The 14,128-nt window shown below is 33.2% G+C and overlaps 1 protein-coding gene across 1 annotated transcript in view; it reads left to right on the forward strand.

The window, feature by feature from the left end:
• The window catches only part of RANBP9 (RAN binding protein 9), a 106,899-nt gene that overhangs the window by 65,709 nt on the left and 27,062 nt on the right, over positions 1 to 14,128 (forward strand). Inside the window, exons 6-11 of the mRNA XM_074207662.1 lie at positions 1,164 to 1,348; positions 7,907 to 8,019; positions 9,127 to 9,235; positions 9,848 to 10,038; positions 11,310 to 11,454; positions 12,817 to 12,938. Of these exons, the coding sequence (XP_074063763.1) occupies positions 1,164 to 1,348; positions 7,907 to 8,019; positions 9,127 to 9,235; positions 9,848 to 10,038; positions 11,310 to 11,454; positions 12,817 to 12,938 (865 nt within the window). The remainder of the gene's footprint in view (positions 1 to 1,163; positions 1,349 to 7,906; positions 8,020 to 9,126; positions 9,236 to 9,847; positions 10,039 to 11,309; positions 11,455 to 12,816; positions 12,939 to 14,128) is intronic.

A 14,128-nucleotide genomic window follows, 5' to 3' on the forward strand; every position in this document is an offset into this window, starting at 1 on the left:
ACCTGAATGTAGGCACTGGACTGAACAATTTTACTATTTCTTCTTTTGTTGTAAATTGATTATTTAGAGGATTTAAAAAAATAAATATTATAATTTTTTTTTAAATTTTGGAATATTTATAAATTTCACTTTTAATGGTACTATTGAGATTTTTTCAAAGATTTGTGCATAATTTTTAAAAAAGAAAATATTTATTTTTCCAACTACATGCAGTGGTAGTTTTCATTTTTTTTTGGTAAGGTTTTGAGTTTATATATGAGCAAGTATGCTAAATATACATATATATTAATCAGGTTGTAATGGGTCTAGAAACATTAGAAAAGACAAAGTATAAGACAATTTTAAAAATTGAAGCTAGTAAACTTTGGCCTACATTCAAAGTGCACAATTTCTACCATGGATCTGACTTGTTTTCTCCATCACAAGTCCCTTAGAATTGTCTTTTATCATACTGTTGAAATGAACAAGTCCATCATAGTTGATCATCTCCTAATGTTGTTTGTTCTTGTGGTTCTGCTTATTTCACTCAGCATCAATTCATGTAAGTCTTTCGAGGCTTTCTAGGTCAGTCTCCACTTGTAAATCTGGGTGAAATTGAGAGACCTGTTCTTAAAAATAAATAAATTCAAGCGATCTCTCCTTAGGCAAGTGTGTGTATGAATGTATCTATACTTAAATAACCATAGCAATAACCCACATTTATGTAGATCTTTAGAATTTGCAGGATGCTTTATACACATTATTTCACTTGTATATTGACATATATAGGTTCCTTGAGGCCAGAAGTTATCTCTTCAGGTAATTAAAATGCTATAGACATACTTAAGTGCTCAGATAGTTTCTGATGATTCAGAGAACTGTTTAGAAGCATTTTTATCAGGAGAAAAACTTTGTCACCTTCCTGCATAACTGATTTTGTTAATTGTTTTAATTCTCTATATATTTCTTATGATTTGCTTTGGGACTAAAACAGTTGATGATAATTTAGATAACCTGTACTAATTAGTAGTTGTAAATATTTAAAAGAAATTCACTTATGCTTCTTAAAAACCAAGTTAATTTCTTACGGTAAAAAATGTTGCTACTGAAATATTCTTTCCAAGAAATACTTTATTAAATTAGAAAATAGAAAAAAGAAGCTAATGAAATATATTATCTTACAGCCAAACTTGTATCCTACTGTGGGACTTCAGACACCAGGAGAAGTGGTAGACGCCAATTTTGGGCAACATCCCTTTGTGTTTGATATAGAAGACTATATGCGAGAATGGAGAACCAAAATACAGGCACAAATAGACCGGTTTCCCATTGGAGATAGAGAAGGAGAATGGCAGACTATGATTCAAAAGTAAGAGTGAAATAGTTTGGATAATTTTTGGAAATTTCATTTTATAAACTATTTTGGCACTTATATTCTTTTGATCTTCAGAGCAAAGTTGTCTAATTAAGATCACCTTAGTGATGAACTTTGAATTTCTTTCACAGAGTAATTATCTTAATTCTGGAACTAGCTAAGGAGCTAGACAGAGTAGATTCGGTGCTGGACTTGGAATAAGGAAAAGCCATCTTCCTGAATTCAAAACAGGCCTGAGACATTAGCTGTGTGACCCCTATCTAGTCACTAAACCCTATTTGCCTCAGTTTCTTCAATGGTAAAATGAGCTGGAGAAGGAAATTGTAAACCGCTCCAGGATCTTTGCCAGGAAAATCCCAAATGTGGTCAGAAAGAGTCAGACATGACTGAAAAATGACTGTACAGCAACTAAGACTAAGATAAAAATAGTGAGTGGTTGGGTTTAAATCTTGGGTGTGCCCACCTTTTTTTCTCTTAAATAGTATTTTATTTTTTCCCTCCAATTACATATCATGAAAATTTTAGCATTTTTTAATCATATAAATATTATTTGTTTTTACAATTACATACAGTAGTCATTTCTACCAATCATTTTTTTTTTTGGCAGGGTTTTGAGCTTTTTTTTCGCAAGGCAAATGAGGTTAAGTGACTTGCCCAAAGTCAAGGTTTTGAATTTTACAATTTTTCTCCTTCCCTTCTCCCTTTCCCCAACAGAAGGCAGTGTGATATAGGCTTTACATTTGCAACTACATACAAAGAATTTTAGCTTTCTTTTAACTTGGTTGGTTTTCAAAAATAATTTTTTTGCAAGGTTTTCTATTTGATATTTTTCTTCCTCCCTTATTGCCCTTCCCTCTTCCCCGACATAAAGCAATCTAATATAGGCTATAAATATATAACTGTACTAAAAATAGGTCTATTTAGTATTCATTTTTACAAGAATTCAAGTTCTAAATTTTTCTCCCTTAATTCCTCCCCTCCCCTCTTCTGAAAATGTTAGGCAGTTTGATGCAATTTATACATGGGATATCCTGTAATACATATTTCTATATTTGTCTCAGTTATGAAAGTAGAAACAAAAGGAAAAAATAACTATGAAAGAGAATAAAGTAATTGAAAAAATATGTTTTGATCTGTATTCAAAGTCCATGAGTTATTTTTCTGCATGTGATTTAGTAGTAGTATTGACAGAGAAAAGTAGGTAACATTGTCTGGATGACATGGTAGCTATACATAGGATTGTAGGCAACTAGAAATAACAAGTCAGATTAGAGCCTTCCACTCCTAAATTATTGGGCTGAAATGTATGTTTCCTTACCTGCTGTTGGACATATCATTGATTGAGTGAATAACCAGCTAAAATTCTTCAATGTGTGGGTGCTGGCAATTGTGGTTCATTTTGATGTAACTGCGTGTAGTAGTGAAGATTCCTCTGATAGTTTCATGAGCTGAAATAGAATTTAGGCAATATAATCAGATTACGCATTTATTTTAATGTGAAATCATATTTACTAAGATTTTAGATAGAGCTAATTTTCTGTTCCCCTAGCAAGCTGTTATGGAATCAAATTTGAAATTTGTAAGATAATACAAACATTATTGAATTACACAATATAATAAATCCTTAAATAGAAATATACTTGGAAGGCAACTTGTCAGGCTTCACAGATTTTAGAATTCTATGTTATTCTTGAATCATAATTGGTTTCAAATTACTTATATCCAAATTTTTCCTTTTTAAAAAACATTAAGAGCAGTTATATATCATCTTCAGATGATTTAATTCCATAGAATATATAGTATAGGTTTAGGAATTTAGATATATAAATATAAGCATGGCACTCTCAGTCATACATATGGCAGGTTGCATTTAGTAACAACACAACAAACAGCATTTATGTAACTCTTAATTATGTGCCAGGAGCTGTACTGAGTACTTTACAATTTGATCCTTACAACAGTTCTAGGAGGTAGTTGCCATTACTATCCTCACTTTATAGCTGAGAAGGGGCAGCTAGATGGCACAATGGATAGAGCACCAGCCCTGGAGTCAGGGGACCTGAGTTCAAATTTTTTTTAATTTAATTTAATTTTAATTTATTTTTTAATTAGTCTTTAATATTTATTCTCATTTTGTACAAATAATGTTTTTTTATATTAATAAAATATTCTTGTTTAAGAGTAAACGAAATACCCCCTCCCCCCATAAATATTAGACTTGCTTGAGCGATAAAGTAAAGGGGAGAGAAAAAAATTATAATTAAAAAAAATAGTAATAATTGTAGTAATAATTGCAATAAAAGTAATATTTGCGCCAGGTGGCACAATGGACGGAACACCAGCCCTGGAGCCACGAGCACCCGAGCCCACATCCAGCCCCGTAGACCCAACAATCACCCAGCCATGTGACATGCAAGCCACCCGAACCCCACTGCCCTGCAAAAACCAAAAAAAAAAAAAGAAAAAACCTAAAATAAGATAAAATAGTAATAATAGGGGTGGCTGGGTGGCGGACAGAGCATTGGCCCTTGAGCCAGGAGCACCTGGGTCCAAATCCGGCCTCAGACACCCAATGATCATGCTGCTATGCAGTTCTAGGTAGGCCACCCAGCCCCATTTGCCCTGAACCCCCCCCCCCCCCATAATAATGATAAAAAATGTGCTTCAGTCTTTGTTACAACATCAACAACTCTGCTCTTTTCCAGGTTACCTTGAGTAGGAGAACTGCCTCACTGTGTCCCTCTGTGGATTCTGTCTCTAGAAAGTTTAGTTAGAGTCCTTAGCTTATGAGTTTTATGAGGGAGCGCCTAAGACAGGATCCTTTCTTGTTGCCATCTTGGCTCCCAACCCTGAGTTCAAATCTGGCCTCATAATTGACTAGCTGTGTGACCTTAGGCAAGTCACTTAACCCATTGCCTTAAATAAATTAAAAGAAAAAGTAAAAAAAAGAAATGTTAAATTTATAGCTGAGAAAACTGAGGCAAACAAGAGAAGTGACTTGTTCACTTTTATAGTGTTGATGAGTCTGAGAGTAGTCCAGTACCCTGCCACTGTTCCATCTTGCTAGGTAGTAAATTATTTGGCAGGACTGAGTTCAATTTAGCTCATGAGGAGAACTTGGACAAGGGATTTGTGTGCCGTAGGTAAGGCTTCAATCCCTTGGACACTTTGTGCTTTCACATATTTAGTGTAGTTTATCTCATAGTATGCCACGGAGGGCAGAATTTTCTAGCATTTAAAACATGGTATTTACAAAAAAAGTAATATTAAAAATGCACCTCTGCTTCTAGGGAAACTGCTTCTCTAGTTCCCTTGCCTCATAGAATGGCAGGGTCAGTGCAGCTTTGATTAGCACTTTTTTTTAAGTTTTTTGCAAGGCAAATGGGGTTAAGTGGCTTACCCAAGGCCACACAGCTAGGTAATTACTAAGTGTCTGAACTGGATTTGAACCCAGGTCCTCCTGACTCCAGGGCCAGTGCTTTATCCACTGTGCCACCTAGCCACCCCTAGAATGATTAGCACTCTTAAAGAAGCAGGACCCTCCAACTTTGTGCACCAAAAATGAAAATATTATGGGGCAGCTAGGTGGCACAGTGGATAGAGCACCGGCCCTGGAGTCAGGAGGACTTGAGTTCAAATCCAACCTCAGACACTTTATAATTACCTAGCTGCAAGTTGCTTAACCCTGTTGCCTTGTAAAAAAATGAAAAGAACGGAACTATTATAAAATTAGGGCCATGTAACTTAAAGGATGATTGTTAGGATACTGCTAGAGGTTTGTAAGGGAATAAATAAAGCTTTGTTAGTTTCTGTGATTTTTCTAGATCATAATTCGTTACTGATCCCTTAGCATAAAAATAGCACCATGATGATATTAAGTTTCCTTGAACCATTCTTGTAAAAGGAAAAAAGAGAATTAATAATCTCTTAGCTTTAAGCAGTTTTGTGGGGTTTTTAATAAAAGAATTTGAATAGATAAGTTGGTGAAATAGCAGATAGGTTTTTTTTAGGTTTTTTTTCTTTTGCAAGTCAATGGGGTTAAGTGACTCCAGGGCCAGTGCTCTATCCACTGTGCCACCTCGCTGCCCCTGAAGATAGTTTTATTAGTGAAACTATTCCCTTTGGTAAATTAAACACAATTTAGAAAAATTGACAAAAGAATGTCAAGTAAGGTCATTTAATTTTGGTAAAACCTTTAGTTTACTTTAAGGGGAAGAGATTAAGCATTTGTACAACACCTAGTATGAGTCAGGCACTCTTAAAGTATTATACAAGTATTTTCACCTCATTTGATCCTCAAAATTTTTCAAGAAAAGTGCTATTATTATCTTCCCCATTTTTGCTGTTGAGGAAACAATCAGAGGCTAAGTGACTGGCCCAGGGGGTCCCATGGCTAGTAAGTTTCTGAGGCTGAGTTTGAACTCAGATCTTCCTGACTTCAGATCCAGTCCTTTTTCAATTATGCCATCTAGTTGCCTTAAGAAAGCAAAAGATGGTCCTAGTATATATTTTAGAAGAGCACAAAGTGTTAATTAACTATAGATCTTGATTATATTATATCTTTTTATTAATTAATTGAATTTGTATTTAATATAATTCAGTAATATTTATCTGTCCATGCAGTTCCACTGTATAGAAGATTAATCCCTCACCAGCCACCTAAGTGGAATATACATTAGCAACTTCTTATTTAGGATTCTCTTTTTTAGGTTTTGTTTTTTGTTTTTTTTTTTGCAAGGCAAATGGGGTTAAGTGGCTTGGCCAAGGCCACACAGCTAGGTAATTATTAAGTGTCTGAGACCAGATTTGAACCCAGGTACTCCTGACTCCAAGGCCAGTGCTTTATCCACTACGCTATCTAGCCGCCCCCTATTTAGGATTATTAACTGATTTTTTTTTTTTTTGCCTTAGATTTTCTGGTTTCCCCTCTCTTCCACGGGTTCCCAGTGACTTCTTATCTGCTACATCTTTGATAGTTTTCTTAATGTTTAATTCATTTAACTTTTATAGATTTTAGTTCTGTGAATCATTCCCTGTTTCCAACCTTTAGGATTCCCTTTTGATTTATGGCAGCAACCCTCAACTTTCTAACTCCTTTTTTTAGCCCTCTCTTGTCTATGAAATATAGATGTTCCCTAGCCTCTGTCTTGGAACCTTTTCTCATTGTCCACATATTCACTTAATGTTCCTCTCTATTGTCTCCCCATAAAGATCTTATCAGATCTCTTGGGTTTGATTTTTTTTTCTTCTGGCAAGTGACTCATTTACATATCAAGTCTTAATGTCTAGCCCTACATTTCCAGTTATCTATTGTCTGTCATTAACAGCTATTCCATCAATACTTGAAACATGTTTGAAATCTGAACTCCCATCACCTTCCTAAAGCTTACTCCTCTTCTAAACTTTTTCATTTGTCTTGATAACATCTTCTGTCTTTTTGTTTGCATTCATTCATCCACAATCCTTCATAACCACTTGCCTGGACTGTAGAATTAGCCCAGAAATTGGGCTTCTTCTGATTATTGTTTCTTTTCAGCTCTAAGTAATTGCCAAAATTGACTTTGTAAGGCACAAGTCCAGTATAAAACACAAACTTTCAACCTGACTGGCATTCAGTTCTTTCTGTTTCAACCTATCTTTCCAGGCACATAATTTTCCATGTAATTTTTTTAGTTCTAATTTAGCTGATCCTTGACTTGACATTACATCTAAGATCTCTGCGTTCTTCCGTAGTTCAAAATGAAGACCTTATTCATTTTCTGTCTTTTAGATTCTTTATCTTGCTTGTTAGCCTCATTTCCAATCAGTCTTCCTTTTTCTTTTCTATTTGCCCCGGATTTAAAGTGTTTTTTCCATAGTACTGTGGATTACACTTAGGTGTGCTCGTGTCCCAGCCTCTTCAGCAGAATGTCTTTGCAGTCAGGGACAATTTTCCTTTTTGTTTTTGGAATTTGTTTCCTTATCACTGAGCCTTCTTTGCATATTGGGAGCACTTAGTAAATGTGGAATGAAATTTGGTTATTGCTCTATCCCCAATAACACTAGCTAATCACAGGGTAGAAGAGATTATGTTTGAATATATACATTTTGAATATACTTTAATAGAATTTAGGGAAAGATTATGGTCAGTGGTAGGAACTCTAAATTTGATGTCAAGTTCTGGGTTTGAATCATGCCTCAACTGCACATGATCTATGTGACCTCAAGCAAAGTACTTTACTTCTTTGGACCCCAGTTTTCTTAATCCATGTAAAGTGATGGAAAGGGAGATGGTGACTTTCTAGTCCCTTCCAGACCCTGGTGAGATAGGGAAGCAAGCATTTAGGAAAAAAAGATGATATTTATGCCTATAAGACCTCTGGTAAGTAGCAGCTTAAAAATGTTTGACCTTTGGAACATTTCGTTTCCTCCCCACCCCCACCCCTTTTAGCTACCTAGATGTATGACACTTGGTTATTTAGACTTATTAAGAAATATTTTTGAACACCAAAATTATAGAATGAAATATATATTTATTCAATTAAGGATATGTTCATTCTTCTTTTTTTAAAGAATGGTTTCATCTTACTTAGTACATCATGGGTACTGTGCCACAGCAGAAGCATTTGCCAGATCTACAGACCAGACCGTACTAGAAGAATTAGCTTCAATTAAGAATAGACAAAGTAAGGATTCAGTGCAATATGGTTATTGTATGCTATTTAGGGTTTAAATTTCAAGCTGTGTGATTTTTGTGAAGTTTGCTTCAATGCTTTTCATTTCAAAGTATTTATTTGCATGGTTTTAGAATGATTTTATATCTACAGAGTTTATTCTAATAAACATTTTGATGGTCAGCTTCTAAGAGAATGAATAAGAAAAAGAATTGCCATAGAAGTCTATATATTGATACAAAAATAATGTTGTAAAACCTTTTGGTAAGAAATGTCTTTCTAAGGAGGCAGCTAAGTGATGTAGTGAATAAAGCAACAGCCCTGGAGTCAGGAGGACCTGAGTTCAAATATGGTCTCAGACACTTTTTAATTACCTAGCTGTGTGACCTTGGGCAAGTCACATTGCCTTAATTTAAAAAAAAGTCTTTCTGATTGATGGATAAAACCCGTTGTACTTAAAGAAAAAAATGTTTTCTCTTAACTTTGAAAGTAAGAGCTTCTTATATAAAAGATATTTAAAATAAAATGATTTTAATTGGAGAGGGTATTGGTGCTAATGATACTAAGGCTATTAGGCTTTTTGCTTCAATGACAGATTACTTTGTCTCTAGGGGTCTTGGACTATATCAGAGTTTGTTTTATTTATAACAAAGGCAATTTGACATGAGTACACTTGCTGATTTTGATAAACTGCTCAGTTTAAAGCCAAATAACTTTGTAAAACTTACTTCATTTTTGGACAAGAATCAGGTTGGGAGTGAAAGCCTAATAAAGAATTTTGTTTTATGCTTCTTCAGTCATTATAATTAATTGCATTTGAAACTGCAGTATTTACAGCTTGATAATCAAAGACTACTGTAATGTTAATCTGACTGACACAGAATCACATTTTTGGGAGACTTGGGCTACTACATGATCCCTAGTATAATTTATTTCCCTTGATATTGATTTACTTATACAAAGTGTATAGCTTCTTGTTTCTGTTTGAGACTTAAGGCTTTTAAAAGAGAAAAATATAAATCTATCGTTGTGAGTAATAAACATATACTAGACTTTTAAGTGTCTTTTATTCTTTTAATTTTTAAACAATTAATTTTTTTACTTCATTTTAATAAACAGGAATTCAGAAATTGGTATTAGCAGGAAGAATGGGGGAAGCCATTGAAACAACACAACAGTTATATCCAAGTTTACTTGAAAGAAATCCTAATCTTCTGTTCACATTAAAGTGAGTTCCTTAATGACAACATGTATTGCTACAAAACAAATATAATATTTTGATATCTGGCTTCTGTATTTTGCTTCTGTAATTCTTCATTGTATGAGCTATGATTAAACTGTTTGCCTTTAAAAAATTTTTTTAAATATCCCCTTGTAATACATCAAGCAAAAAATTAACTTGTTTCTTCATTATTTTTTTACACTAAAAAAAATCTCAGTTTTTGAGTTATATTCCTCATAGAAAATCTCCCTGCAGGAGAGAATTTCTATAGACTCATTTTAAATGATACTAATTTTCTTTAAGATAACCTCATTTTTAGAGAATGACTTATTTAAAATAAAATCTAATTTTTTTAAAATTTTGCTTAACCTAATCATTTCAAATTATTGGTTATTTTAATTCCTTGTAAGAAAAAGAATACGATTCCATCCCCTAATCTTTCCACCTGTATTTATATAAAATTTTGGCAAAATGGTGAAAATTTTATTTACAAAATTTTTTCACTTAAAATCAGTTTATTACTATGTAAGATTCTGTAAAATATATTAGGATAAAGCACCAAGTTGAATGCCTTTGTGTAATATTATGCAATAATGCCATCTTTCTTTTATTCTTCAGAGTTCGGCAGTTTATAGAAATGGTGAATGGTACCGATAGTGAAGTAAGGTGTTTAGGAGGTCGGAGTCCAAAATCTCAAGACAGTTATCCTGTTAGTCCTCGACCATTTAGTAGTCCAAGCATGAGCCCCAGCCATGGAATGAATATCCACAGTTTAGCATCAGGCAAAGGAAACGCCACACATTTTTCTGGTATGGTTCATCTAGAAACTTTGGTATTTTGCTTTTCTTTATAATTTTTATTAAGAGAGTAAAAATACCATAAACATTTTGCAGAAAGTTTCTTTTAAAAGTAAATATTAAATGCTATTTTTTTAGTCATTTGGCATTCTTTGATTTCAGCATAGGAAGAAGTCAGTGACATTTGTTGTTGTGGATATGCTATATATATAGACTTGGAGTCAGGAAGATCTGATTTCAAAGCCCACCTCAGTTGCTTAGTTACCTTATAAAAGTCACTTCACTCCTCTGTACCTCAGTTGTCTTAGTTGAAAAATAGGGTTAAACTTTCAATGTCTATTTGAACAGTAAATATATGATCCCATGGAGGTGGCAATCAAGCAAGTTAAATGTCTATAGGAACATTACTATATAAATTTTCATTAAAACTTAGCAGATGAGTGGAAGTGACAATTTATTGATTCTTTTTTCCCACTTCCACCCTCCCAATCCAATTAACAAGCATTTTCTTCCCCCTTCACATCTTTTCTCCAAAAGTGTCCAGGGGGTAAGGAAACACCCATGTAACAAGTATATATACCAAACAAATGTGTGCAAAAATGTATAGGGATGACAGTTTACCATAGTGTAATAACTAAGTGGGCCAAACTTTTTGTAGATATAGGTGATCACTTAAAGAAATATTTTCATATTATAGTGTTAAGCTTGATCGTAAAGTAGTACCTAATTAAAATTTAATTTTATGTTTCTATATATTTTGTAGTATAAATGGCAGGGAACATCTTATATATTTTTACTTATGATAAAATCCACCAAAATCCATAATAAAATGTCACAGTGCAATCTATATTGAGCATATACAGCTTTTGAATAACTTTACCATGCATTTCACTAGAGAATATGTACTAATACTTTGGTTACTGATGTAGGAATCTTATAATAAATGTTTGAAATTTTGACCCCTTTTCAAAAAGTTTGAGTTCATTAGTAAAATTGGCTTTACTTTGTTGTCAGTGATGCAATTCTCATTATATAATCTTTACATTCTTAAATAAACCTGTTATTTAATAGGGTGTCTTACATATAGTAAAGACAATAAATGCTTTTTCATTTGTTGTTTTGTATTGTGAGGTTTTTATTGGATTATACATTATGACTAATACAGATTGTGGACTGTTATGCTAATTTAATTTAGGCCCTGACCTCATAAGCAAATTAATTTACTTTATCCTTTTATTATTAAATCTTTTATTCCTCATTTATTTTATTACTGTTTTCTTTAGGTTTTGAAAGTTGTAGTAATGGAGTAATATCAAATAAAGCACATCAATCTTATTGTCATAGTAAACATCAGTCAACCAGTTTAAATGTACCAGAACTGAATAGTATAAATGTGTCAAGATCACAACAAATTAATAGTTTCACCAGGTAAGTGGTCATTCTAGGCTTTATAGTTTAGTTGCTAGTAGCAGCATATACTATAAGCCTGATCTTGGGTGGAGATCTGTCTGGGTTCTCCACCAGATCAGGATCTAGAAATCTAGAATCAGGGAAGAAGAGGTAGAGCCTGAGGGTAGGAGGAATGAGTGTGGGTGTGGGTTTGATGAGAGTCAGTCATACTGACTCCATAGAAAGATTAATTGACTTTATCAAGGTGTTACATACATGAAGTAGTCACAATTTGGCAATGGATACTAGACCTGGGATCCTAATAAACATTAGTGTTACTATTTTTGTGGGGAAATGTTATAGGAAATACAGCAAGAACCTATTTCCCCATCTGCAAGGAAGATCAAGCCCAAAAATAGAAAATGCACTGAACAAACAAATAAGGTGACCTAGATTCTAGTCCCATGTTGACCCCCTGAATAGAAAGGAGACATGTTCTGTCTTAATATTTGAGGTAGCAGCATCCTGAATGAGCTATCCTGAAATTAAGCAGATCATTAAATTAATAAGGAAGAAAAAAATGAAAACATTGTTTTCGAGAATTCCATTCAAAATCAAATTGAAAATTATGATACTGTATTATTTCCCCATGGAAAAGAGCATTTAAGAAGATTTGAGGGGATCAATTCATAGACTTAGTTGGTTTTGTTATCAAATAGAATGGGAAGGATATTATAAAGGTTAGTTTAAAAATCAAGGTTTGATAGTGCCATGGAATTTAGGTAGCTTAGGAGAGGATGTTAAAAAGATCTGGAAGGATGAGACTTAAGTTTAATCCCTGAGACTTCCAAGTATTTTTTAAGCCTTTTGAGAGTGTTTTGGAAGAAGGAAAAGAAAAATACTAGACTATTGAGAACATTATGAAGAAGAAGAAGAAGAACAGTAATTCAAGCATCAAATGTGTTTGATAAATTAGGATATAATTGTAAGAAATGAGTAACTTTATTGGGGTGCGTTTTTAAGAATGGAAGATGGGGCTGGATAGTGTGTATATACATAGGAAGGAATTTGAAAACTGAGGGGACTGATAACATTTCATGTCCGACCTGGAGTTTTGTTACTAGCTAGGAACAGCTGTAGTGATTATTACGAGGATTGAATGAAAATGTATATGAAAATAATTTTTTAAAAAATGCTTTTTTTCTTTTTAGTAAATCTAGTTCTTTTTAAGAGCCAACCATGTATTTGTCTTGAATATATTTATTTTGACTACTTTTAAAGTTGTGCTGTATTACCTTATGAAGTAACATGACTTGAAGTATGGTTGAGCAAGACTATTTTAAAACAAACTTTTTTACAAGCATGGTATTTCTTGTAATTAGACTTTTTTTTCTTTTACAGCAATGATGTAGACATGGAAACTGATCACTATTCCAATGGAGTTGGAGAGACTTCATCCAATGGTTTCCTAAATGGTAGCTCTAAGCATGACCACGAAATGGAAGAATGTGACACCGAAATGGGTCTGCAGTGATATTTTTTGTATTTTTAATAAAAATCATAGCTGCAAAGTTTTGCTCTTAATTGTGCTCATTCACAGCTTACAGATATAAATTGTATTTACAAATACATTTTTTTTGGATTTTAAAGTAATATATTTAATCTTTCTGGATTTTAGAGGGGGATTTACTAGAGGAAATTGAAGATTACAGAAGCAAGTTACCATTCTCTTTTTAATAATTCCTTTGGAAAGCAATTATCTAGTATTTTTTCCTCATGAAATAATATGAGCTATATACCTAAGTAAATTCATTGTTCTAGATAAAGTTATTGCAGTTGTTGGCAGTAGTGGCAATTTGCAAATTAGTATTTAAAAACCTTGTGTATATGTGAAGGTAGGGGATGTGAAAAGTCTTGTTTATTTAGATATAACCCAGAAGTCAAAAGTTGGATAGAGATAAGTTTTTGTTGGTCTTTTTTCCTAGTCAGACCGAACTCCATATCTGAGCTGTCCTTCTAAATTTTAATAGCATGCATAATTGTATTGTTGTGTTAACCTTATATTGCAAACAGTACCACACAGTTCAGTGATTATCAGTATTCTCCACAGTTGGAAGAGTTAAAATTATTGATGCTTTAAATGGTTTATTAAGCAGAAACTCCATGGCAGCTTTGGATTTCTTCAGTGTGTTGAAGTAAACACATTTATTCAGTTGGTGGTAATGAAACACATGCTCCTAGAGTGTTTAATAAGGAAATGTGTTTTATAATCACAAGGCTATGTATTATCCTTTTAAAAATAAAGCAGAAAAATCTAGTTTAAAAGCATCTACAATTTCTATATGTTAATGATAGGCTTAGCTTTGGACGAACATCTTTTGTTTTAAGAAGTGATTTGGACTTAAGATAATTATGGTAGGACCATTTCTATCATGATTTTTTTTTTTTCATTTTTAGGTATAAGGCCTTAATAGAGATGTAGTGAGATTGTTCAAGGGTTAATTATCTACACCTTTGGTGTCCAGAAAAAAATTTTATTTTTACTTTGTTGGGAAAAATTAATTTCATTATTAACCTGTATAGTACTTAAAGCAGCATGACATATAATGTAACCTTTTTTGATTTCAAGCTCCTTGGGAACTTATAACATTTTCCATTATGCCCAAAGTTTTACTATTGCCCTCTTAGAATTTACTTGTGTGTATAGCTTAAG

The sequence above is a fragment of the Macrotis lagotis genome, chromosome X, assembly GCF_037893015.1.
Source record: "Macrotis lagotis isolate mMagLag1 chromosome X, bilby.v1.9.chrom.fasta, whole genome shotgun sequence".
Taxonomy (NCBI): Eukaryota; Metazoa; Chordata; class Mammalia; order Peramelemorphia; family Peramelidae; genus Macrotis; species Macrotis lagotis.